Raw genomic sequence first — 27792 nt, 5'->3', positions numbered from 1 at the left:
TTTGAATCCCCATGACGGGGTGAGCTCCCGTTGTTCTGTCCCAGTTCCTGCCAACCTAGCAGTTCAAAAGCACACCAGTGCAAGTAGATAAATAGGTGCCAGTGCAGGAAGGTAAACGGTGTTTCCATGTGCTCTGGTTTCCATCACAGTGTTCTGTTGCACCAGAAATGTTTTAGTCATGTTGGCTACATAACCCAGAAAGCTGTCTGTGGACAAACACCCGCCCCCTTGACCTGAAAGCGAGATGAGCGCCACAACACCATAGTCACCTTTGACTGGACTTAACTGTCCAGGGGTCTGTTATCTTTCTTTTCTTTTTTTTACCTTACAAGAGAGTTACTGTTTTATAAATGCATAAATTAGATCTCTAAGATGTATAACAGCCTGCAAATCAGAAGGCTTCTGATAACATCTGAATAGTGATCTGCAGGTATTTACCTTGGGATAACATACACAAGATCAGTTTCGGCCCCTGAAGATGTGTTTTGTGAGAGGTTGGCCGCCATGGTGAATGGTTTAGAATCTGCAACCACAGAAGACTTTGTTGTTCTTGTCATTGAATATATACACTATGATATGCAGTGGTCAGCCCTGAGTGCTCACTGGAAGGACAGATCGTGAAGCTGAGGCTCCAATACTTTGGCCACCTCATGAGAAGAGAAGACTCCCTGGAAAAGACCCTGATGCTGGGAAAGATGGAGGGCACAAGGAGAAGGGGACGACAGAGGACGAGATGGTTGGACAGTGTTCTCGAAGCTACAAACATGAGTCTGACCAAACTGCGGGAGACAGTGGAAGACAGAAGTGCCTGGCGTGCTCTGGTCCATGGGGTCACGAAGAGTCGGACACGACTAAACGACAACAACAACATGCAGTGGTACCCCTGGTTAAGAACTTAATTTGTTCCGGAGGTCCGTTCTTAACCTGAAACTGTTCTTAACCTGAGATACCACTTTAGCTAATGGGGCCTCCTGCTGCCACCGCGTTGCCGCTGCGTGATTTCTGTTCTCATCCTGAAGTAAAGTTCTTAACCCGAGGTACTATTTCTGGGTTAGCAGTGTCTGTAACCTGAAGCGTATGTAAGTCGAGGTACCACTGTATTGTATTGGGATAAGCTTTCCAAGAGGTTGGCTGCTTAAATTAAAACTGAGCAGCTTATCTCTTGACAGGCTGCTGGCTCCTGGTACCCTTCTTCTGGAGAAGAAGTGACTTCTCGAAGCTGGAATCACGCAGGACCTGAATGTGTTTAGGTCAGACGGATGAGGGGGATGGAGGAGCAGGGAGGCGGTTCTTCAAGAACTTACAGTCAGGTGGAATCTGGAGGACTTCAGTCTTTCAAAACTCTCAGGCTGTTCTTGAGAGTTGCATAAATCAATCAGAGGAGCCAGAAATACAGATTTATATAGTTGTAGCTCACCGTCTCTCGCTTGGCTCCTTTGGGAGGGAGAGTGGGGGAGAAAATCGAACAAAACAAACAGATAAAATAACTGCAGCTGCCTTCCTGGCACTGACAGAGCTTTCAGACCAGTTCTGTGGAATTTCACTTTTTGAGCCCTTCTCTCTATATAAAGGGGAACAGCAGCAGAGAAAGAGTTTTCCTCTCTCCTACAGCAAGCCAAGTTAGAATTGCTGAAAAGTGGAAGGTAAGAGGCTGCTTTGGATTCAGAGTGTTTTTATTGTGATCATTTTCTTCCATTTCTCCCCTGTTATTCCTCTAAGGAGCTCAGGTACCTTATTCTTCTCCATCGTCCCATTTTATCCTCACAACAATCCTGTGAGGTGGGTTTGGCAGAGTGAGTCTATGTAGGGGTGGATGAATCTGTCAATTTTGGTTTCTCTCAGTTTTCTGGTCTTCTGTTCTCCACATTTCTGCATCAGTGTGCAATATTAGTTTATTTTTTTGTAAGTTCACATGAAAATTCGGCAGCATTTCAGTGCAATTTTTTATACATCGTTTTGCATGCAGTTTCCCCATATATAATACATTTTTGCATGTTATTTTCACTAATATATGCAATTCCCCTAACATATGCATTTTTTAATTACACTTTGTTTGGTTGGAGAACTTCAATGCAAAATTCAGAGGTACAAATTTCAACAGGGAGCTGTGATTTGATTATTTAGGGGAAGTGCAAATTAGGCAGGTTCACATTAAAAATAGGGCTGTACACTGGATTTGGCAGAAGTCTGAAGTCTGACGCTTGAACTGAATCAGGCCAATTTGGTGAGATCTGTACTTTGGTCACATCAAACAGCCCCCTTGGCTGAGCCAGAGTGATTTGAGGCTGTCAAGGGTCAAGGCATTGGGCAGGAAGAAGGAAGTTTGGCTGTGCATGCCTGTTCAGTCAAAATGAGCAGTCTTGCCCCAGTGAGCAACTTTGCCACTGAATTCTGCACCAGCTGTTTTGACTAATAAATTTGCATCTGCCTTTAGTATGTCAATAGAGCCTCTGCATGTTGTAAGGGGTCATTATGTACATAGAATTCCCCATTTTTTAGTTTGATTCTGTCTAGTGTCTCTCTCTTTTGGAGTAGAAGGGCGTTAAGTCTCCAAGTAGATCTCTGTTTTGTTTCTAGTTGGTAGTGCAGGGTAGCATCTAGCGTACTAGGACCAGAGATTACTATTAGTCCCATTGAAACCTGCTTAATATTTGCAATAAAATCCAATGAGCTTATTAAATAACCAGTTCTATTATATGAGCTATTACGGTTTGAAAAGAAAGAAAAATAATCCTCTAGTGGATTTAGCAAGGTTCAAAAGACATTCTAAATTACCTGGATTGTATACAGAGGAGCGCCTTAATTTCCCCCTCCAATCTAGTTTCCAATCTAGTGGCCAGTTCAGGTCTCCATCTGATAACAATTTGCCTTCCTAAAAGTCTTTTAAGGTATTTAACTGGCCTGAGCACACCCAGCTCCAGGAGGACAAATGGCTGGTAGTTTAATTCTTTAATTCTTTATCGACTAACCACGAACTTACAGTAGCTCCTGAGGTGCACTAAGCCCACATACACACACACACATGCATAATGAACCACAAACACTTCTGGTACCTAAGTAGCTGTCGCACCTCCCTGGGCTTATGCTCTGAGCTGGAGTGTTGGAGCAACAATTGGCCACTCCTACACTTAGACTTAAGTACCCTTGCCTGACCACCACCCAGTTTTTAATAGAACCTCAAGCTACACCAACCACAACCAGCTGCAAAAGACATACAGACAGAATTAAAAGAACAGGGTGCTTACTGCATAAGCACATTATGAACCTAGGGATTTGTTTTCAGTACCTGAGCTGAGCTCACAGTCCTTTCTGGTGGAAGTCCCCTCCTGGCTATCTTTCTTCATTTCAGCAGCCCAATTTAGGGATGAGTGGGAAACTATTTTGTTGTTGCTGTTAAGCAATCAGAAGACAGGAGCCCCTTGCCCTCCCACTGCAAATCAGGCAGAGATCTACCTTTTTCGGTCCACTGCTGCTATATGGGCCTTTGGAGTTCTTGCAAGAAACAAAGTCCTTTTCCATCACTGCACCTCCATGCTGGGAAAAGCTGTTCCTGTTGATTTTTGTTATAGGTGCAGTGCCTACTTCAGCTCAAAGGTTATGTTTCTTAGAAAATATCCATCATTACTACGATAGCTTTCTGAATCGAGAAGACCCCTGTCCTGAAATCATGTTTAATATTTATTCCAAAATTCCTTGTTTTGCAGCCATGGCGATGCTGAGGCTTCTCACCCTTCTGGCTGGTTTGATGCTCATGAGCGGTGAGTAACCTGGGATCCTATCCCTTTTCCTCTTCAGGTTACACATGCAATTATCAGTATGCATTGTTAGGCAGCACAGCGATGAGGAACCTGATCACGCTCCACATATTTACTAGACTACAACTCCCATCATCTCTCACCATTCGCCATGCTGGCTGAGGCTGATGGGAATAGGAGTCCAGTAACATCTAGAGGGGGCCACAGGTTGCGTAGACCTAATGGCCAAATTACATCCCACATTAAATCCAGTATTACACATTAACTCAGAAAAAAGCAAGCTATGACCTTCACTGCAATTAGTAAAAACAGATGCACCATAATGAGAATCAAAATATTTTGTAGAAAGAAGCAGTTTTATCGAGATGCCTCCCTCCCTACATCACCCTTATCTCTGTTGAACTGAAGGCATTTGTTTAATCACTACCAGAATTCTGCAAATATTGTGAAATCTATTCTTCCACTGAAAACCTTTGATCAGTTTCCCAGCACTGAGTAATCTGCTGCAGCCGCTGGATGTACCTGAATCTGGCCACAACTTAAGCACATACAGCAGTGGCCTGTTTTATTTACTTCACTTCCCATAAACACTCCACGGTGATTTAACAATAATAAGCAGCAACAATTTCAAGTCCAGTACAGAGACTGATTGCAATGGGGTGGAGAGAGAGACTGCACTGGAAAAACTTGCTGGAACAAGAAGCTCTTCAATAGGCCCCAAAGAGATAATAGAGATGGTGTCTGTCTGATAGGTAACAGGAGTGAGTTCAAGAGGGTTGGTGCCAACCACAAACTTGACATGAGCCAACAGTGTGACACGGCAGCTAAAAAAGCCAATGCAATTCTGGGCTGCATCAATAGGAGTATAGCATCTAGATCAAGGGAAGTAATAGTGCCACTGTATTCTGCTCTGGTCAGACCTCACCTGGAGTACTGTGTCCAGTTCTGGGCACCACAGTTCAAGAAGGACACTGACAAACTGGAACATGTCCAGAGGAGGGCAACCAAAATGGTCAAAGGCCTGGAGGAACGGTTAAGGGAGCTGGGCATGTTTAGCCTGGAGAAGAGGAGGTTAAGGGGTGATATGATAGCCATGTTCAAATATATAAAAGGATGTCACATAGAGGAGGGAGAAAGGTTGTTTTCTGCTGCTCCAGAGAAGCGGACACGGAGCAATGGATCCAAACTACAAGAAAGAAGATTCCACCTAAACATTAGGAAGAACTTCCTGACAGGAAGAGCTGTTCGACAGTGGAATTTGCTGCCCAGGAGTGTGGTGGAGTCTCCTCCTTTGGAGGTCTTTAAGCAGAGGCTTGACAACCATATGTCAGGAGTGCTCTGATGGTGTTTCCTGCTTGGCAGGGGGTTGGACTCGATGGCCCTTGTGGTCTCTTCTAACTCTATGATTCTATGATTCTATGATTAACATGGCAAATGCCCACTTCCTATATTATGTGGTGCAGAGCTTCAGGTGAGATCTTCTCTGCAGGAAGCCCCCTCTCGCAGACCACAATGATGGGCTGAGGGAGAGACAATACATCAGGCTACACTGGTTTAGCCCACTAGCAGCCCCTGGGTGGCATCCAATTCACTCATTCCATTAGCGCAAGGTTTACCCTTGTGCATTGGAACACCCCCTCTCTCCTTGCTCCGAACCTGTGCCTTCCTCAAATCTGCTCAGGAGGGTTCAGGGAGCCCCTAACAAATTTAGGTGAGGTTGGGAGGGGGGAGAGGGAGAACCTTCCATTGTACCCAGCAGTAGTGCATGCACAATCGTGTGTGAGGAGAACCAAAGCTTACAGGGTTAATAGCTCATGGCGTGATGTCCTGTCCATGGGGGTGTGCACATATGGGGTTTTGACGCTTTGTTATGTGAGCTGAGATTACTTTCGTTTTTGCTATGAGGGGAGAGACAGCATGTCCGCTCGCTCTCCCAGACTGCTGATTTATTTTATCCGCTATAAATAAAGCTTCTTAGATTAGAAAGAAGCTGCGTACGGAGTGTTTTTCTGCACGCCTGAGATTCCGCCACACAGAGCACACACCGCTGATTGCAACACTCTGCTATATGTCCAGAGCAGAGCAGAGGCATAGCTGAAGCATGCTGGACTTTCAATTCCGCACCATGCACTTTTTTTAGAGGAAGAAATCATGAGGACAGAATCTAGTCAGCCACCACCACCCTTTTTTTTTTTTTTTTTTTGCAAAAGGGGTGACCGACATTAGTACAAAAGCAATTAAGATGCATATGCATTCTTCTCGCTCTCTCTTTTCTATAGCTTAGGAAACTGCACATAGAGCACCCATATTGCTCCTGCTTCTTTCTCATGTGCTGATGATGCACATACAGAACATTCATATCCAGATTGGGGATGCATTTATTTCTGAATCTGCACCCTATTTTTTTAAAAGACAAGCAACAACAACAATGCAATTTATAGCCTGCCTTTCACCAGCAGGTCCCAGGGCAGGTCGCAAGAATCTAAAATTTAACATTAAAACAAACCAGGAACAGGCGAGTGCAACCAAGGGAAACAGAGATGTTTTCCCACATGCATTGGCTGCAAGAATGATTTCTCACAAATAGCAGGGGTTTTTTCCTCCCCCCACCCTCTGCCCACATCAGTTGATGGGGAGGTGAGAAAGAATCACTTTTCCAGTCCCATGCTGGGCATTTTCCAAAGCACTGAGCATAGGGTTGGCAATGCCCCTTTCACTGCACTCCCCTTGCGCATGGGCACTTCAGAACCCTGTGCAAGAGATTTTGACAGATGGGCAGGACAACTCGCCTGCCAGTGGTGATGTCATAATGATGTCATATGATTGGCATGTGGGTTTTCTCCTAATCCAAAGAATAGACTGAAAGAAAACCAAGCAGAACCAGGGAGGTTTTGCTGCAAAGCAGAATGTGGTGCAGTGGAGCAGATTGTAGGTCAAATGTTTTGTGCTTAAACCAAAGATGGGGAGCCTGTGTCTTTTCAAATGCTGTTGGGCTCAAATTCCCATCCAAACCCAGCCAACATGTCTAATGGTCAGGGGCGATGGGAACTGCAGTCCAACAGCATCCCTGATATATAATAAGTTTTCTTTTCATCTGATTTCTTTTTTTGCTTTGATATTTCATTGCTATTGGGTTTTTTATAATAATTTTTATTAAGTTTTCCATTTTAACAATCCAATTAGATCACGTTAAATATTCCAAATTATACAAATACATATCATAAAGTCCAAATATTTTGCCAAATTATAATTTTTTTGTTGGGGCTTCCCATGCTTCAAGTTCAGTGGGGTCCAGTCATCTTATCTTTTTACTGCCTTGAGTTTCCAATAGTCCTTTGTTTAAATCCTCCTGTTGTTATCCTCCTTCTTTCATGGCCTCTGAGTTATTTCCACAGGCGAGTTGAAGTGAACGATAATATACTTCTGTGTGAACTTTGTATGACTCTCCTTTTTTTTTTTTTGCAGCTATTAAGTCTGTTATTTGCAGTATGTCCTCACACGCTGATGTTTACGCCGATATTTCATTGCTATCGTTTTCCAAAATCTCTTTGTGAATTTTATGTCCTAACCTCTTCAGGTCACGCCAGCGCAAGGTACTATGGGAAACAATTTGTCACGGCCTTCATGCAAAATTTTGAGACGAGCCGAGCCTCCGAATCAAACTTTCAGCTGCTCCTCACTGGCCACCACAACCTGACTGAAGTGACTGTGTCAGTGAGTCGTTCGGCCTTCCGGAAACGTTATTCAGTTGCAGAAGGTGAAATGGTGCCTGTTCAGATCCCAGTGACTGCAGAGATGAAAGGCAGCACCACATTCGATCAGTCTGTTCTGATTCAGGCCGACAAGGACATTTCTGCTGTCTTACTGTACCGCAAGTTGTATTCTGTGGCAACCACAGCTCTGTATCCATCCCATGAGCTTGGCACAACCTATTATGTCGTAACCCCGTCAAGTACCAGACCACCCATCTACTTAAAAGAATTCGCAGTCATAGCCTCACAGTCTCCTGCCACAGTTCGTATTTACCCAAAAGGGAATGTGATCTTTGGTGGGACACCATACGCCGCGGGGACAAGAATCACAGTTTATCTCCGGGCATTCCAGGTTGCCCAGCTGCAAAGCTCAAATGATTTGTCGGGCACCAAGATCGAGTCGTCAACACCCGTGGCCGTCTTGAGTGGGCATGTCTGTGTGGTGCAAAATTACCAGTGTGACCATGTTGTCGAGCAGCTGCTGCCGGTCTCCAGCTGGGGCAGCACTTTTGTCGTCCCCCCGGTGTTTTTCCAGACCAATAATGACATTGTGTATGTGGTGGCTTCCCAGGACACTCATGTTGACTATCAGCTGGGAGCACAGAAAGGCTCTCAAGACATGGTGGCCGGTGAAGTTAGGCAGTTTGAGATCCACTTCCCTAATGCCTTTTACATCTCTGCCAATGCTGGGATCCAGGTCCTCTTCTTCTTCACTGGCCTCAAGTCGGGAAACACAGGCTATGACCCATTCCTCATCAACATCCCAGCCACAACATCTTATGGCCTATCCTACCACGTTGATGGGATAAAGAATTTTGAGAACTATGTCGTTATCATAGCAAAAAGCTCTGAAACCCAGAGGATTACCCGAGATGAGACTGCTATCACAGGCGTTCAATGGAGAATGATTCCCAGGTCACCTTATTCATGGGCTGTATACAACTTGGGCCCCAGGCATCAGTCCATCTCTGTAGCACATCCTCAAACTCCTTTTGGCGTCTTGGTCTTTGGTGGCCGAAACTATGAAGGCTATGGCTTTGCTCCACCACCTTTTGTCTTATCAGGTAATTTAAGTTTCATGTTGGGTTTACATCCTATGTAGATGTATTGGGGTTGGTGGGGAACCAGCTTGCAAGGATAATTTCTCCAGGAGATCCTTAATCTGTATTTGCCACCTTTCCAGTATAAGTTCCTTTTACAGAGATCTCCTGTGCTATGGCCAATCATCTCTTTGCACAACATAGCCAATCATAAAGCATCACTATAGACAGGTCCCTCCCACATCTCCATGCAGGGGTGAATGTGTATATTTGCGTCTCCTCCAGAAAAGCTCATCATAATCTGGCAGTTTTGCTATCCCCCCCCCCCACTTCTTTCTTCTTGATTGCCTAACTGTAACATTGCAAATTTGTTTGTATATTTAGAATAGTTTTTCTAAAATTTTACTTTTTAGGAAAAACTCGTCACATAGCAAATGTAGCATAAGGTAATTTAAAACATCACACTTAAAAAAACACCCCTAAATACATTAGAATTAGAAACAATGATCTGTCATAAAATCACAATTATCAACAGAATAAAAGCAGTAGCAGCTGCAAGCCAATAACCTGCTTAAAATCACTCCGTAAAAGTGATATGTACCTCTAGGGCCCACTGAAAAAATCTCTGAAAAAATGCAGGGATCTCACTTGGAAGCAAATTCCACTGATGTGTGGCCACCACCAAGAAGACCCTGCCACATATGCCTAGCAATTTTATTTCTGTCACAGGTGGGCACACAAATGAGTCCTCTGACACAGATGTATCAAAGCATACGTGACTCTCCGAAGTTCTTGGGATGGGAGTGTTTACAATAAGATTGCTTTTCAGTGATTTTATTTATTTGATGCATTTATATTCCACTTAACTCTTGGTATTTCGAAGCAGTATACATAACGGCAACCGTACATAAAATGAAGCCATAAAAGGATAGCAAATTATCAGAAGGGCCTGTGGGTAGCCATGTTGGCCTGACGTCCCATTTGATGGTCCTATCACTTAATTCCAGGTCAGCTGACAATAAAACAACTCATTCCCTCTTTAAGTGCATTTATCTCAGGATGCGGGTGCCTCTGCGGTCTAAGTCACTGAGCCTCTTGGGCTTGCCGATCAGAAGGTTGGCGGTTCAAATCCCCGCAATGGGATGAGCTCCTGTTGCTCTGTCCCAGCTCCTGCCAACCTAGCAGTTTGAAAGCACGCCAAAAAAGTGCAAGTAGATAAAGGTAAATGGCATTTCCATGCGCTCTGGTTTTCACCATGGTGTCTCGTTGCACCAGATGCAGTTCAGTCATGCTGGCCACATGACCCGGACAAATGCCGGGTCCCTTGGCCTGAAAGCTAGATGAGCACTGGAACTCCATAGTCACCTTTGACTGGACTTAACCATCCAGGGGTCGCTTACCTTTTCCCTTTACTTATCTCAGTTAGCAAAGATATCTTGATAGACCTATAGACCTGAGAAATGACTTGAATGGGTTTTAATCCTTGTTTCAATCAGATTCTGAACTGGCTCCAATATCCTGCCCTGAGAACAGCCACTATGAGTCCTGCGGAAATGCCTGCCCAGCCACCTGTTCTGACCGAACCGCTCCCGAAACGTGTGATGACACCTGTGTGCCGATCTGCCAGTGTGACGAGGGCTACATCCTCAGTGATGAAACGTGCATCCCAGTGGAGAATTGCAACTGTACCTACAACGACAAGAGCTATGGTCCTGGGGAGGAGTTTTGGACTGATGAAAGCTGCCGTAGTCGCTGCAAATGTGACCCCAGATTAGGGAGGGCTGTGTGCCTGCAGGATTCCTGTAAGGCCAGAGAGAGATGTGCCCTAGTTAATGGGAACTGGGGCTGTCATACCATCAGCTATTCCACCTGCATAGGAACTGGAGACCCTCACTACACCACCTTTGATGGAAAGAGATTTGACTTCATGGGAACCTGCATTTATCAAATGGCCGGAGTCTGCTCCAAGGACCCCACTCTCACCCCGTTTTTGGTCACGGTGGAGAACAACAACCGAGGCAGCAAGGCGGTGTCCTTCACCAAAGTGGTGACATTAGAGGTCTATGGCATGACCATCAGCCTGAGCCAAGAGCATCCACGCAAGATTAAGGTATATATGCTAGGCGGCAAGAGAAGATTGGGGGAACTGTTGATTACATACTTTGCTGTGAGAGGACCAGCTGGTACAAGGGTAGGGAGTCATTCATTCATCACCAATCATTCTCCTCCCTCCTCCCTCCTCCCTCCACCCTTGCAGACTTGTTTCCCTGGCAACAGTTTAGGGATGGGAGCTGAAGAATTACTCTGTGCTGAGTGGCTGCTATGTTATATCTCATACACATGCAATGCTGGATGTCACTCAGCTCCTATCTAAAAGTGTCTCTGCAGCCATCTACATAGGACCAAGAGGGGAGGAGGATGAGTGAGCAAGGACCAAGAGGATGAGTGAGCATAGGACCAAGAGGGGAGGAGGATGAGTGAGCAGGACTTTGCAGCTGCAATGCAGCTGAGTGGCCGAAATGGCAATGCTGTTTGGGCTGTAGGCAGGATAGCTACCACCCCCGGCATCTGGTGCAGAGCCTGACCCGAGGGGAGCACAGTAGAGGATTTAGGAAGAGATGGCCAAGTCCGCCTAAAAGCCAATGGAACATAGAGGCTCTGCCTTCATACAATAGATTTCTGTTTTAATTGTCCATAGGAGAAATGTGTTTTTCCTTGTCCCCATAATTTTAGCCCTCTCATCTGGCAACTAATCTCTTTCACCAGCTCCAAAACTCTGTATAACATAATTCTACATTTGTTCATCAGTTAATCACCATCCCTTTCTGATTTAACTGAAAATCCCTGGATGGTTACTTCCATGTTTTCCAGGTGAATGGAGTCTTTGTGGACCTGCCCTTCTCCTATGAAAATAAACTGAAGGTCTACATCAGTGGAGTCCATGGCTTCATCAAAACAGACTTTGATATGAGAGTCAGCTTTGACTGGTACAGTTATGCCAGGGTCATTATTCCCAGCACTTATGCCAATGCTGTGTGCGGACTGTGTGGCAATGCTAACCAGGACCCCAGTGATGACTTTGCTATGAAGGATGGGGCTCAGACAACAGATGAAATCCAGTTTGCAGACAGCTGGAAGTTGAAGGAGGTCCCAGGATGCTCTGCAGGATGCAGTGACTGCCCAGTATGCAGTGAGGCAGAGAAACAGACCTACAAGGGGGACCAGTTCTGTGGGATCCTCAAGAGAAGGGATGGTCCGTTCAGGCAGTGTCATGAGACCATTGACCCAACACCTTACTTCGATGATTGCGTTTTCGACACATGTCAATACAAGGGTCATTATGACACTCTCTGCAGTGCCATCAGTGCCTATGTGACAGCTTGCCAAGCTCTGGGCATCGAGGTTGGGAAATGGAGATCAGACTCTTTCTGCAGTAAGTATTACTTCCTGAATCTCAGTTTTGTTTTTGCTCCAGAAATGAGTGTGGGCATCCTCTGTGCAGATATTCTGCACAGACAGAATGCATGGATTTCAGAGCATTTCAAGGGACCCAGATGACACCAGAAATTGGGCAAGCAGACTCATCCTGTTGCTCCATCTACGTGGGGAGCTTTCTTCAAGTGGCTACTGTGAGAGGGGGCTAAAATTAATGGCTTGTCTAGGTTCCTAAGCTCTTGGAGAAGGACCATAGCTCCACAGTAGAGCTTGTCCTTTGTATAGAGAAGATCCCAGGTTCAATCCCCAGCATCTCCAGGTACCACTGGGGGGAGAACTCTGCTTGAAATCCTAGAGTATTTTTGCCAGTCAGGGTAGACACTGCAGAGCTAGATGGATCAGTGGACTGACTCATAAGAGTCATAAGAAGAGCCTGATGTATCCAGCCAATGGCCCATCCAGTCCAGCTTCCTGTTTTTGCAGTCATCAGCCACACACCTATGGGACACTCAAAAGTAGGACTTGAATGCAATAGCATCTTCCCCACTTGTGATTCCCAGCAATGTACACTGTCTCTGTGTCAGGGACTGGGCAGAGGAGAAATGGTGGAGACTGCCTCCCCTTCCTGACCCCTCCAGGGAGGAGGAAGAGGAAGCCAGTATAGATTTACAACAGTGGTTTGAGGGAAGTCACAGCTCAGAGGCAGATGAGGGGAAAAGCCGGGAAATAATGGGAGAGGAGGCGGCAGGACAGGAACGGCAGCTGACTGACGGTGTCTTTAGCAAGCATTCAAGACACACACACCCCATCTCCCAGAACCTGGCAAGCCTTAAAAATAGGAGAGCAAAGAGCTCAACGACAGAGGGCAAGTTGCAGCACCCATAGAAGTGACGAATGAGGAAGTGGGAGAGATGGGTGTGTGTGTGGAGATTCACTCAGGACAACACCATTTTCCAAGTGGCTGGGTTTTATAGCAGCTCTGTGTAATAGTGAAATAAAAAAGGATGGTAAGAAACCTTTCCTTTCCTTTATACCTTCCTGGGCAGCCAGCTGGAAGCTGCTGACAGCATCCCGACACTCTGACAGTAGAGGTACAATAGAGCTACAGTGCTTAGTAGCCATGGCTTGGCAGATACAAGGCAGTTTGTATCGCAGTCATACCTCGGGTTGAAGTAGCTTTGGATTGAGCATTTCCGGGTTGCGTTCTGTGGTGACCTGGAAGTAACAGAGCACATTGTTCTGGGTTTCGCCGCTCGCGCATGCGCAGATGCTCAAAATGACGTCACGTGCATAAGGGGATTGTATTCGCTTCATGATGTGAATAGGGCTCCGGAACGGATCCTGTTCACATCCAGAGGTACCACTGTATATTACAATGCTCAGGGGGAAAGAAAAGAACACACCTCTCTACTCATTCTCTCCTTCCAGGCTTTTCCTGTCCACGCAATTCCCACTATGAACTCTGTGGAAATGCCTGCTCTGATACATGCGGGAGCATCTCCTCCCCAATAATGTGTGATGCTGCATGTACTGAAGGGTGTGCCTGTGATCCTGGATTCGTGCTCAGTGGAAATCAGTGCGTCCATCTTGCAGAGTGTGGCTGTGTGCACCAGGGCAGATACTACAAAAAGGGAGAGGAGTTTTATCCCAGTAGCTCCTGCCAGGAGAAGTGCCGCTGCCTGGACAATGGAGCCACCAAGTGCCAGCAGTTCTCCTGTGGAGCGCACGAGGAGTGCAGGGTGGAGAATGGCATCCAAGGCTGTCACCCTGCGGGATATGGTACAGCTATAGCCCTTGGTGACCCCCTTTATATTTCCTTTGATGGACAAAGCTTTCGCTTCCATGGCTCCTGCACTTACACTTTTGTCAAAGTCTGCAGTACAGACCCTCGGCTACAGAATTTCTCCATTTTGGTGGAGAATGAGAAGCTTGGAAATGGACACCTTGCTCAGATAAGGAAGGTTGTGGCCTCTGTTCATCAGCACACTATTGTCCTTGAAAGGGGAAGGAAATGGATAGCTATGGTATGTATGAGCCACTCATATCAGATTATTATTACTATTTAAAATAAAAGGGACGCGGATGGTGCTGAGGTCTAAACCAGTGTTTCCCGACCTTTTTTGGGCAAAGGCACACTTGTTTCATGAAAAAAATCTCGAGGCACACCACCATGCCAGATGGGGAAAGGTCACTTTTTACTTATGTAAAAAAAATATAAAAAATAGTAACAGCATAGAAGGTAATGAAAGGATATGTTGATGGTTCAAAGGGGAGTCAAGAGAAAACTTGCTTCACCAGCAGATCAGTAAGCAATTAGGAAATAAACTTTGTTGCTCTGAGGTATACAAAACTTAACCGTGGAAAAGAATGTATATGCTTGCTGCAAATAGTGAGATGATGCAACATTAGTTATGGGGGCGATCCGTCCAAATGTAACACTTTTAGGTCATTTTCAGTAGGAAAGATTTAAGAATGGGTTGCATCTCCCCCCCCCCCCGGAATGGCTTAAAATAGTGATTCACTTGGGTTGCACACCCTGTTCTATGCATTTGTTGTTGAGAACTGGCGCATCTGGGACTCCTGGGCCAGGTGAGAGGGACGTTGGCTTTGCCTCTTGGCGGTTTGAAAAGCATCCCTGACCTTTGCAGGTGTCCACACACTTCCACGTCGCGCTCCTGGGATCGTGTGGGGACTAAGAGACGGCCGGAGGGGGATCTGGCGAGCCCCTGGGCACTATCACCCTCGATTACGGGGAGCAGGGGGCTCTTCTGAGGGGAAAGCGGAGCGCAAGGGGGGGGGAGAGTGCGCTCCCCGCCAGAACCGAAAGGAAGAGCCGGTTCGGGGCGGGGGGGGAGCCAGAGCAGCGGCTGCCCCCCTCCCAGCTCCCACGGGACCTTCCGCCTGAAGGAAACCCTTTTCCCGCCCCCGGAGAGCCTCGCGCGCGGGGTCCAGAGGGGGGAGGGGGAGAGAGGCAGAGAGCAGAGGGCGTGCACCCCCCCAGCCACGCATGCGCGCCTCAGCCGCGCCTGCTGGGTGGTCCTTTCCCCTGGGCTCCGCCCCTCGCAACACAGGGCCGCCCGTCGCAGCGTCGTCCCGCGGGGCTGGCGCCGGGCGCGGCCACGGATAGAGCGAGCGAGGAGCGAGAGCGCGCCCGCCCTCGGCTGGCTGACTGGCTGGGCCGGCGCGGCGAGGGGCAGAGGCGAGAGGCTGCGCGCGGATCCGGCGGCGGCGCGCCCCCGCCGCCGGAGGAGAGCAGAGGCAGGAGGAGGAGGACGAAGGCGCTGCCGAGGAGGCGCGCCAACTTCAGCGCCCGCCCCGTCGCCGCAGGCTCCTCCCGGCCGAGAGCCGAGAGGATCGGCCGGCGGCGGAGCAGGAGGAGGAGGATCGGGTTTGGCGATGGCTGCTGCGTCCTCTCCAAGCGCGGGGCTGGCCTCCGCCGCGCCCTATCCTCTCGCCTCTCGCTGCCCGACTCGCCCGCCTCCCTCCCACGGCACACCAGGCAACGTCTCGCGGCACACTAGTGTGCCGCGGAACACCGGTTGGGAAACACTGGTCTAAACCACTGAGCCTCTTGGCTTGCTGATCGGAAGGTCAGCGGTTCGAATCCCCACAACAGGGTGAGCTCCCTTTGCTCTGTCCCAGCTCCTGCTAACCTAGCGGTTCGAAAGTATACCAGTGCGAGTAGATAAATAGGCACCGCTCTGGCAGGAAGGTAAACAGCGTTTCTGTGTGCTCTGGTTTCCATCACGGTGTCCCGTTGTGCCAGAAGCAGTTTAGTCATGCTGGCCACATGACCCGGAAAGCTGTCTGTGGACAAACGCTGGCTCCCTCGGCCTGAAAGCGAAATGAGCACCACACCCCATTGTCGCCTTTGGCTGCACTCAACCGTCCAGGGGTCCTTTACCTTTTACCTATTATTTCAAATGAATAACATGTCCTTCTTATACAAAGAGAGTCCAGGGCAGCTTGTAGTCATAAAATTACAGGAAAACCATTTGGTATAATAATTAAATTGCTTTTAAATAATGATGACATTTCTTTAGATCACTGGGATGAAAAACAGCATGTGCAAAAGGACGCGTGTGTGTCTTTTGTACAGTGGTGCCTCGCAAGACGAAAAGAATCCGTTCTGTGATTCTCTTCGTCTAGCGGTTTTTTCGTCTTGTGAAGCAAGCCCATTGACGGATTAGCGGATTAGCGCTATTAGCGGCTTTTAGCGGCTTATCTGCTGATCGGATCAGCTGATAAGCGGCTTAGCGGCTTAGAAAAAGGGGGGGGAGGGAAAAAACCCGCAGGAACTCGCAAGACATTGTCGTCTTGCGAAGCAAGCCCATAGGAAATTCGTTTTGCGAAGCACCTCCAAAACGGAAAACTCTTTCGTCTAGCGAGTTTTCCGTCTTGCGAGGCATTCATCTTGCGGGGCACCACTGTATTTGTGTGTGCTTGAGAATTTGCGTGTGCTCACAGCTGACCCCCATGAATATGCTTCTTTCTTCTTTGCTGATGCAGGTGGATGAAGAATTCTGCACTTTGCCAGTGAATAGAGATGAGGGGAAACTCTGGATCACTCAGGAGGGGATCAATATAATTGTCCAGGCATCCTTTGGCCTCACAGTTCTTTATGATACCTCTTCCTATATCCGTGTGACTGTCCCCAGCACCTACCAGGGACACATGTGTGGTCTGGGTGGCAATTTCAATGGTGACGAGAGGGACGATTTCATGCTCCCTAGTGGGGAGTCTGCACAAACGGTGGATGAGTTTGGGGCCTCCTGGCAGGTCCCTCTGGATGGTGCCATCTGCTCCAATGGCTGTGGTGAGGAATGCCCCACTTTTGATACAGTCCAGACAGCACCGTATGAGAGTGACGACTCCTGTGGAATGATCACGTCCGAGACAGGACCATTCAAAGACTGCTCCTCATTAGTAAGCCCCTCAGATTACCTTGAGCAATGCCTGTATGACTTGACTGCGGCCAAAGGGGAGCAGGAGTATCTCTGCCGAAGCCTTCAAGCCTATGCAGCTGCGTGCCAGTCTGCTGGAGTCAAGATTGGAGCCTGGAGAACAAAGTCCTTCTGTCGTAAGTTGGATGAAAAAGTTTCTTCATCTCTGCCTTTTCGGTAGTGAGTCTCTCCAATACCCAAAGTAGTATGAGCCTTTGATTGAGCTATGTTGGTTTCAGTGCTATGAGTTTACTTGTCTTCTGCATTGTTTCCTCAAGCCTTTCTCTCCCACGTATCTTTCTATCCATGGAGAGGACACAAAATAGATGAGTATATTAAAACCCGATGTGAGGAATGTTCAGTTCTCAAGATGTTGCTGCACTACACCTCCCACCATCCCCACCACTGGCCATCCTTTCTGTGTCTGATGGGCATTGTAGTGGAGCAACATCTGGAGAAGGTTCCCCATCCCTGATAAGAAGCAACAAAGGAGAAAGGAAAAGTGAGAGACAGAGCTTTGAGGTTTGGAAGGCTGGAGACATCTTGCAGGGATTGTGTACCTCACTGGGTATCTGATGAGGGCGGTGGATTTCCAGCTTTTTGCAAAGACTTTGCTGTCTCTGACTTCACCTATGCTTGACATGCATACTTGTAAAGAAACCCAACTATTTAAAAGCCATAAGCCTTCGGTGACCTCTCCTCCAAAGGAAACCAAACCCAGGTCAGTGCTGTTCCTGGAACTTCTCATAACTTGGGGAAGTGGTGTGTACCTGTATAACAACACAATACAGAGAATAGAAAATAGCTGAAAAGAAAACCTGCTTCTTAAGAAGACTCTTTCCTATTTTATGTAATGAAGAATATCTGGTAAACATGGCTTTGATTTGTCTTCTCAGCCCTCACCTGCCCGGCCAACAGCCACTATGAGACTTGCATTGGATCTTGCGATTTCACCTGTGCCAGCTTGTCCACTGTTGTGCAATGCTCAAAGAACTGTTTTGAAGGCTGCCAGTGCAATGATGGCTACGTGTCTGATGGGGATGCATGTGTGCCTATGAACAAATGCGGCTGTGTGCATAATGGTCTGTACATTAAGGTAAGGCCAGCTTTACTGGTGGAGCATCATGAACGTTGAATGAAAACTGGTGTGCCTATGGTACAAGCATTTGCTGAAGTTAGATCACTGTCTCTTTCTATTCCTACATGTAGATCTTGGAAGGACAGCAGGCTCATTTTCACAAATAGATAAAATAAACAACAACAAAATAGCAATGTATTTGAACGTTCAATCCCTTTTCCAGCTCTCACAGCTATGTCCCTTTGTCTGGGATTTCCCTACAGGTTGGAGAGGACATCTTCTCAAGCAACTGCACGGAAAAAATAACTTGCAATGCCACAGGTCAACTTGTTTATGAGAAAACCAGATGCCAGGCTGAAGAGATATGCATGCTTAGAAATGGAGTGCGCAGCTGTGAAAGCAAGGAATACCAGTGCAAACTCACTCCAGGAGCCCAACTCTCTACCTTCGATGGTGCTTCGCGCAAGTACCTCTGCAGTGGGGTTTATGACATTGCCACCGTTTGTGATGAAAGTGTCCCCTACTGGTTCAGGGTGTCAGTGAGCATCGGAAAGGACAGTGACGATGTCTTGGTAGTTGGGAGAGCGGTCCATGTTTTCTTCCAGAATGCATCCATCACTCTTAAAAGGGGCCACAGGACATGGGTAAGAGAAAGTCAGGAGGAACAGTGTGTTAAGATCTGAGAGCCATTAGTCAAGTATTGGGCTCGATTGCTGTCCCCTCCCATTCCTGCACAGCCAGGAAGAGGAATAAACCTTGATTCAGTTGTATGACCTGCTGTGCCTGGCCTCTCATTATGTACTAATTGGGGATCAATATATTTTTGTTTAAGAAAAAGATTCTCGGCAATTGCAAAACATGCCAATTTCAAACGATGGATGATGAAGCTGGCTTGTTTAATGAATCTCAATTCTTGGTAGTGAAAATTGCAGGTGAAAATATTCCTTCTCCTGAATGAATGCAGGGAGAAGAGGGTAACACTTCAACATGAGGCTTAAAAGATCTGAGCACAGTTTAGCATTACATGGGAACTGGTCCAGTGTGGGAGGGATCTCCTGATTGTTTATGCCAGGGCTGTAGATCCAGAACCTCTGAGAAACCCTCGTTTTTTTAAAGACTCATTTCTTCTTTACTGTAATCAAGTGTTGTGCTTGCTTCCTCATCCAATGCATGGACTGATGGGGCACCAGCAGATTCTGTGCCCTATGGTTCTGTGAAAGGATCTCTGCATCGTTGACATTAGCTCTTTTGCTCTGCAGCAGTGTTAAAGCGAATCAATGGGGAGAATTCATAATCAAATAAGACTTTCATCTCATCTCTCCAAGACCGACTTCTGTGGGAATTCAAAGGCAGCATCCATTGGCAGTTTCTCTTCATTGTATCCATTTAATATTACCTGAGCTAGAGCATGCAACTTCCGTTTATTCATAATAGGCTCCAGTGTTTTTTGACTTCCAGTTGCAAAGTTTGACAGCCTCTGGGGTGTTCCATCTGCTAGCATGCGGGGCTGGCATGGATTTTGGTTCTCAGGCTGCTGCTGGCTTCTTGGCCTTCACTCGGCGCCAGATCTCATGTCCCATTCTTTATGTGTTCCAGGTAAATGGACGCCTGGTAAGGCTGCCATACAGGATTTCCCAAGCCATATCTGTGAGCGAAACTCAGGACGGGATCCTAATTAACCAGGCCTCTCAGGTGCAGGTTCACCTTCGCTCTGATGGGGAGGTGACAGTGGGAGTCAAGAAGACCCTCGCAGGAAAGCTGTGTGCCCCATGCGGAAACTTCAATGGGAACAGCTCTGATGACTTGAAGCTGCCCAATGGGATGGTCGAGACAAACACTGCTGAGCTCCTACATGCCTGGGAGGCCAAAGACTTCTAATATTAGTAAGATCGCTGTGACTGTATTATTATTATTATTATTATTATTATTATTATTATTATTATTATTATTATTATTATATTTTAATTGATATGCTACTTAATGCCAAGATGGCTTCAAAGAGATTTGCCAAACTTAGGCTGGATCTGCACTGACCTGTTTAATGTTACAGTGGTACCTCGGGTTACATACGCTTCAGGTTACATACGCTTCAGAGAGCAGGAGATATTTAAATGCGATTTTCCATGGTTCTACCCCCCCTTAGTTATACAGTGGTACCTTGGGTTACATACACTTCAGGTTACAGACTCCGCTCACCCAGAAATAGCACCTCGGGTTAAGAACTTTGCTTCAGGATGAGAACAGAAATCGTGCAGCGGTAGCGCAGCAGCAGTGGGAGGCCCCATTAGTTAAAGTGGTGCTTCAGGTTAAGAACAGTTTCAGGTTAAGAACGGACCTCCGGAACGAATTACGTACTTAACCCGAGGTACCATTGTATTAGAATGATTTTAGATATGTCGTTCTAAAACACCACAGGGCATACTTGTAAATTAAAGCATTTTTAACCCCCTTTTTTGGTCAAAACACTGTCTCCCTACTGCTGGTTGCTGGTTGCTCTGCAGTGCCTTCCAGTGTTGCATTTTAATAGCACATTATGAACATTAAAAGTAGGACATCATATGTCCATATACATCATTAAAACCCTTCCTTAACGTGAAAAACCACAAGTGTAGATCTGCCCATCAGAACCCACATTGTACTGCATCATTAAAATAAAGAATAATTAAAAATACACTGTAATTAAAAGAAAAAAGAAAAAAATCCCATTAAATATAAATGTCCATGATTAGCACATCTACAATCTTTAGATAAATGTGCTAATCATGGACATTTATAATTAACAGGATTTTTTCTTTCTTTTTGGTTTTAATTACGGTGTATTTTTAATTATTCTTTATTTTAATGATGCATGATTAGCATATGGATACCCGCTAAGTGTCCAGGAAAAAACAGGACATCCCATTTTTTGTGGGAGATCACAAAAGCCATTTTGGGTGCTGTGATCTCCCACGCTTTCATGTTGCGCTCTCATGCAGCATCCCAAAATGCGCTCTGAAAAAGCGCTTTTTCCAGGGTGAGGTTGTGGCAAGGGCCAAGTGACTCACCTGGGAGCATGTCCCGGAAGATGCGTGTCCCGGTTTTTGAAATGAAAAAAATGAACAGTATGCATATGCAGTGAGGCAAACACATTAAAACAATGCAGCAATTAAAGCAGGAGGCCCAGGCGAAGAGATCAAGGGAATGCCGGTGTAAACAGGTGTATTTTGAAAAGCTGGCAGAGTGCCAGTACAATTGGGTCTGTCGTATTTAAGCAGGGAGTTCATTCCACAATGCCAATGCAGCCAGTGAAGCCCACCTCCTAGTCATCGCAAGTTGAGAATTATTGGGCTAGACAAGTTCCATTTGTTGATCTTAATTCCCTTACCGGGCAACGGGGGGGGAAGGACTGAGCAGTGGCGTAGCGTGGGGGTGCAGGGGGGGCCGGCCGCACTGGGCGCAACATCTGGGGGTTAGGGTTAGGGGGCGCAAATCCACGGGTTAGAGGGCGCAAATTACTTGCCTTGCCCCGGGTGCTGACAACCCATGCTACGCCACTGGGACTGAGCCACCCTTACCTTTTGCTTTGTGCTTTCCAGGTACAGCTCTGTGCTTTAAAGCTCCAAGTCTGAGTGCTCTCTCTCTCTCTCTCTTGCCCCAGAGCCTTTCCTGCTTTCACCCATCCATCATCTACTGGAGGAGGCTGTTTCATAGCCCAAGCCTAGTCATGTTTATTCAGAATGATTTCAGCTGGAGTTGCTTTCACATATGTATGTTTAGAGTGGCAGAGCTTGCACATCACAATACGCTGAATTTCTGGCTTGTTATGGTTTATATCAAAAAGAGGATGTGCATGCCCATGGCCCAGTCACTCCTGCTTTGCTTTCCCACTGGTGAGAATGGGGTAAACCAGCCAGAAAGTCTGGGCTTCCTATTAACATTCAAATCAGGGATTGTGGTTTGTTGCTCCCACGCTTAGTAAGAGAACGGCAAGTCATGGTTTGTGTTTGGCTAGTGGTTGTGGCTTACTGGAGAACAACAAACGATGACAGCTAAATTGGATGTTATAGGAAGCCAAAGCTTCCTGGTTTATTTATCCTGCTCAAGCCAGCAGAGAGTAAAGTTGGAGCAATTGGGCACCAGAACACCACTTGCTCACAATATACTATGTTGTGAACATGTCTCTCCTGCATTGGTCTCTACAGCCACAATGTATTCCCCTGGGAGTGGGCCCAGCCAGTGCTCACTGGCCAGCTGGGCCTGACCCCCAGCGAATATCCACAGGTTATTGGTTGGCAGCCCCATTATAGCCCACCCAGCTGCCAGATCACTAGCATGGCCCGTGGTCTGGTCCCAACACTGCCCACCTTCAAAGGTGTGCAGACATGTCAGCATGAAGACAACCTTTGCTTTTGGGCAGTATAAGCCAAAACAGTATAGGCAGTGTAAGCCAGCGTATAGGATCAAGCTGTAAGCCTTTTAAAATCTCCTTTCTTTGTGAACTCCAGAACCGCTGCATCCTGGAATGATTCCATGCTCATTTCCCACCCTCTTCTCTGACCTGGACCTATCTCCTGAGTCCAACACACAAAGCAGAGTGAAGGGACGCCATTTTGTTCAGCGTAATCACAGGAGCAGTGAAATTATTCTAAACCAGTAATCATCACATTCTTGCTCGCTTCAGCCTCCTGGATGCTGCTGTATGGAAAAGAGGATTATTAATGCTCCTGCAAACCGAAGAAGAAAATATCAGAAGCCATAAAGTTCTCAAACTGTGAACTTACCAGCCATCCACTGGAATGGATAATTTTGTCCAAAGAGCATCATTTCTGGAACATTACGGCATTTCAAGGGAAATAGCAAATATCTGAATGCAATAAAGGAGAAAAGTTAGCCTCCAAACAGCAGAAGTAAAATAGTCTGGACCTATTAGTAGCAGTGCAGAAAACTGCAAAGACTTTTAATGTTTTGCGTTGTTGTTTTTTTAAAAAAATAATTTTTATTTGATTTTACAAATTCATTCACATCCAAAATCAAAAATAATGAAAATCACACAAGATTCTTCCGAATCTTGGGACTTCCTCCCTCCCTTCCATGGGTTCTTTGGTTAACTTTTTCAACTCCATACCATAAATCCTCCTAATTTTCAGGCCTCCATTGTATCCAAAGTTTATGTTACATTATAAGAGTTATTTAAGACCTTCCAAAGAGTTCAGATATTTACAGTAGTCTGTCAAATATAATGTAAATTTCTCCCATTCTTTGTTGAAGTTTAGATCCTCCTGGTTTCTGATTTTCCCAGTCATTCTCGCCATCTCTGCATAGTCCAGTAGTTTAGTCTGCCAATCCACTCTGTAGGGACCTTGTCGTCTTTTCAACTTTTAATGTCTTGGGGCCCCAAGGCCTTCAGCTACTTTGTTCTGATTTTCCACAAAAATAACCCATGACAGCAAATTGCCTGCTAAATAATTACCACTGTTTGGAAACAGGCTGTAATTCCATTCTAAAAAAATCATTGCTAAAAACTTAATCATTTTTATTAACTGTATTTGCATACAAGAAACAACAGATAGTTTTAAAAGGTGTTTTAGTTTCAGAAGATGCATGGACCTCAAAAGAGGTATTCCCTTCCATCTGGGAGAAGCAGGCAGACATCTGCTGAGGCGATGCCTGCCACCCATAGATTTATTGGACTTAGATTAAAAATAATTAACATTTTAAACTCTCTTTTTTAATGGCATGATTAATTGGAGGCACATTCTTAATTCAACAAATGTGTTGTGAATACCTCCACATGTGGTGGGAGTGCCCCAAAATCCAACTCTTCCGGCCATCAATCATACAAGAAATATGCAAAATAACTAAGCAAGTATTAGAAATCACCCCAGAACTGGCCCTACTAAACATCCCACTCACATCACAAAGAGCTCATAACCCACCCACTCTCAGCACCCTGAAGCATCATATGCAGAGACTGGAGAGACCTGTCAGGAGTAAGCATGGATCAATGGTATCACATAGTATGGGAAACAGCCTTATTAGAAAAACTAACCAACAAACTGAAACTGCCACAGGGACAAATAGCAACAAGACAACAACAAGAAACTGCCAACAGCATACAAATCAATCTGGCTAAACTGATCCAAACACACACACACACAAACAAATTTCACTACAGCCAATCTAAGACAACCAACCACACTCTAGGCCTAGGCCACCCTCAACCTCTCTCATCACCAAAGAAATACAACAAGCGAATAGTAAAGAGAATCCACACAAGTGCCGCTGACACAAAACACCACACATACACTAAGTAGAATAGAAACATTGCCACCGACCCCACCCAACTCTCATTCCCCCTCCACCTCTTTCCCCCTTTTCTTCCTAATGTAACACTAATGTCTCACAGCAAATGAAACTGATCTGTAGAAAATGCAACTCGAAAAAAGAGACAAATACACGTACTTTTGTAAACTAAGAAATCTTTAATAAAAATATATTAAAAACAAACAAACAAATATGTTGTGAAGTGTTGTGTAGATCCCAAATGGTTGTTTCGAATGCCAGTCCTATTCAGTACATGCCCACTGAAGTTAATGGACATGACTAACTTTTAGATCCTTTAATTCCAGTGGGTCTACTCCAATTTCTAATAGCAAAACCAGACACCTTCATCTGTCCCAGCTGCAATAAAGAATATATCCCCTGTATTGATCCAGTGTTTTGTCCAACTATGCTTTCCTTGCCTGTTGTGATCCTACTTAGGGTGACTCAACTCAGCCCTACTGAATGTGACTCTGCTTTTCTGGATGAGACCCCTGTCCTTCTAGCAAGTGAGGATGTTGATAGACATAATTTCCTTTCCACTCTGTAGTCATCACTTGCAGCACTGCTACTGTGTATCTTCCACAAAAGCAGTGCTATTTTTCTAGAAAAAGGGGTGCCGGAACTCACGAAGAACGCCTCCCTTGTTCTCTCTCTCTCTCTCTCTCTAATTTTTTTTTAAAATATTTTTTATTAATTTTTCATTAAGAACAATCCAGTGGAGGCCACATGAATACAATGCCAAATCATGCCAAATCACAATACAACCAAAAGTGCCAATTAAACAGTTCCGAATGACACATTTTTGGATGACTTCCCGTGTTCCGGCTATCAGGAGTTGATGTTATTCCTTGATCCTGTGCCAATTCTCTTAATTAGTCCAAGTTCCACAATTCTGATCTTACTCCTTTGTTCTAGCATCCACTGATGTAATGACTACTGACTGTATTTTTATAAATGCATATCCATTAATTTGCAGAGGAAATTTATATCCTGTAGCTTTGTGAAATATTTCTTCACCTTCTTCTTTGCTTCATGTTGCAACTTTCTTCAACATTACCCCTCCTTTGAGAACTCATTTATAAGTACGCCATAACTTCTCTATTTTGCTTTGAAACAGAAAGCAATCCAGGGCCCAGCTGAGACTTCTGGACCACTTCCAGTGTTTATCTCCTTGTATCTTCTAACAAGCTGGCATCTCACCAAAACTGTAATAAATCAGAACTAGAGCTCTCTTTGGGTGGCGCTGTGGTCTAAACCACAGAGCCTAGGGCTTGCCGATCAGAAGGTCAGCGGTTCGAATCCCTGCGATGGGGTGAGCTCCCGCTGCTCGTTCCCTGATCCTGCCAACCTAGCAGTTCGAAAGCACATCAAAGTGCAAGTAGATAAATAGGTACCACTCTGGCGGGAAGGTAAATGGCGTTTCCATGCACTGCTCTGGTTCGCCAGAAACGGCTTAGTCATGCTGGCCACATTACCTGGAAGCTGTATGCCAGCTCCCTCAGGCAGTAAAGTGAGATGAGTGCCGCAACCCAGAGTCATGCACGACTAGACCTAGCGGTCAGGGGTCCCTTTACCTTTTAGAGCTCTCTTTAGTTGGCAATGTTACAAGTCATCACAAAATTTCAAGTCATCACAGTCTGTTCTTTCAAGCATTCCATAAAGAAAACCACAAGTTCTTGTTAAATCCCTCTGCATTCCATACATAGCTGTAATCCATTAGTAATTTCACTCCATTAATTGATTCTTTTTCAGTGAAGGCTTGCCGATTCATAGCACAGCAAAAAATAATGTAAAGACACAACAACATAGCACTTACATAGCATTCCAATTACGATGACAAGAGTGCTCTCCAGATCAAAACCTTGGCACTCAGTGGCTGATTCATTTTGCAGGTTCTCTTTCTCTTTCTTCCAAAACAGGTCTGTTTCTGAAGTCCAAATTCAGATATATCTTAGAAGAAACAGATACGTCTGCTCATGGCGACCACATTGGGGAGCTTCCAATATGTGCATTCACTCTGCATCCCTGCCCCCACATTCCATCGGAGCCAGAGGCAGTTATCAGATGATCTGCGAGAGAAAGCCCTCCTCCCCTGAATTGAGGGGGGGGGGCTTGCAAGGATAATTACTCCCAAATTATCCTTAATTAACTGCATGGCTGGCATCCGCTACCATGGGATTGGCAGTTTGCCACGGCGGCTGCGCCAGAAGCTCTCCCTTGTTCTCTTATAATGGCAATGGTGCCCACCCGAGAGGTGCCAGAACTTGAGTTCAGGCTGAAAAAAAGCCCTGCACAAAAGCCCCGTTATTTGTCTTACATAATTATGGAAATTACTTTGTAATTACCTTATCAAAGTCCATACAATGAAAAGGAATGGCAATGCAAATGGGGGAAAATACATAATCAATCATATATCACTTTCAGGCTCAAAGCAACAGCAGCAGCAAACACCAGTCATGTTTGCTGGATTGCTTTCTCTTCCAGTTATCACCATCGTTTTCTTTATAAGCTGATTTCCCATCGCTAAAGCTATGTTGAAGGTGGCTTACAGCAGAAAAAGATTTACATAATTACAAAAGTAGCCATAAAATAAATAAGACACATCAAAAAGTACACAGCAAAGTTGAACCATTTCCATATAAATCATAACAACACTTAAAAATAAAAGAATATATATAAATAACAATAATATATCAATAACTCCCTCAGTAATACCCCAGCCCAAGAGTCTTTTGAGCAACATCAGCTTAAGTAGCTGCAGTCAGTCAATGCCCTTCCCTCCCAGACCAGGTGGGAAAAAGCTAGCAAGACAGGGAACAAATCTTCCAGGACTCGCAGCTAGGATGGTTGATGGATATAGGATGAATAAGCGAAAATTAGCAATTTCAACTGCCATTTCAATTTTTGTCAGATTCTCTAACAGGCAGGCCCAATACATTTTGGCACCTGAGGCGAACTACAGAATCACGCCTCTCCCACCCCTCAGTTTAGGATGCATAGTTGTCAACTTTTCCCTTTTCTTGTGAGGAATTCTATTTGGAATGAGGGAATTTCCCTTTAAAAAAGGGAAGTGTTGACAAGTATGTTAGGGTGAGATGCAGGTGATGGTGTTGTAGAAATTTGCTTTATCTGAAAAAAGTACAAAGCCAGACTTCTGAGTACAACTCCAGTGCACACCACTCTGTAGCCAGCACACAATGAAGCACACAAAAGTCAAGCTGTAGTGTTTTGTGCCCTCAGGAACTTTCAAGAAGTCACCTGCTTTTAGCATTCTAATTTTCAGACCCACCCCACCTACCCAATGCACCCAATAACACGCTCAGATATCAGGTTCAAATCCCAGCTTGTAAAGCTCACATGGTCGCCTTGAGCCAATTGCAACCTCAGCCTAACCTAGAGCACATGGTTATTGCGAGGGGGGGAAATGTGCAAGCGAAGGCACCCTCTCCATGAGCTGCTTCTCTCCCCTGAGCAACAAGAGAGGCA

The 27792-nt window shown here is 45.7% G+C and overlaps 1 protein-coding gene across 2 annotated transcripts; it reads left to right on the top strand.

The window, feature by feature from the left end:
- Positions 1 to 1258: 1258 nt before the first annotated feature.
- On the top strand, positions 1259 to 24497 carry LOC310710943 (IgGFc-binding protein-like). 2 transcript variants are annotated; one of them, XM_083512283.1, is made up of 11 exons: positions 1259 to 1643; positions 3705 to 3758; positions 7333 to 8571; positions 10044 to 10657; positions 11419 to 11980; positions 13411 to 14006; positions 16492 to 17062; positions 17822 to 18021; positions 18267 to 18647; positions 19600 to 19886; positions 22664 to 24497. In XM_083512283.1, exons 2-10 carry the CDS (start codon positions 3707 to 3709, stop codon positions 19879 to 19881), a joined length of 4497 nt encoding a protein of 1498 aa, XP_083368409.1. In that variant the 5' UTR covers positions 1259 to 1643; positions 3705 to 3706; the 3' UTR covers positions 19882 to 19886; positions 22664 to 24497. The 2 variants fall into 2 exon arrangements, with proteins under 2 accessions (XP_083368409.1, XP_083368408.1); XM_083512282.1 differs by having other exon boundaries at positions 1335 to 1643; positions 22488 to 24497.
- The last annotated feature ends 3295 nt before the right edge of the window (positions 24498 to 27792 follow it).

This window comes from Podarcis liolepis, assembly GCF_965112155.1.
Source record: "Podarcis liolepis genome assembly, chromosome: 7".
In the NCBI taxonomy this organism is placed as follows: domain Eukaryota; kingdom Metazoa; phylum Chordata; class Lepidosauria; order Squamata; family Lacertidae; genus Podarcis; species Podarcis liolepis.
Note: the sequence above shows the minus strand (reverse complement) of the source record. Positions and strands in the feature narration are given on the sequence as shown.

Bases quoted from the DNA above. Each gene is read 5' to 3' on its own strand.
- LOC310710943 (XM_083512283.1), top strand. From the start codon at position 3,707: ATGGCGATGCTGAGGCTTCTCACCCTTCTGGCTGGTTTGATGCTCATG. The intron at 11,981-13,410 runs GTAAGTATTACT...CTCTCCTTCCAG, and splicing joins GAGATCAGACTCTTTCTGCA to GCTTTTCCTGTCCACGCAAT. The intron at 17,063-17,821 runs GTAAGTTGGATG...TTGTCTTCTCAG, and splicing joins GAGAACAAAGTCCTTCTGTC to CCCTCACCTGCCCGGCCAAC.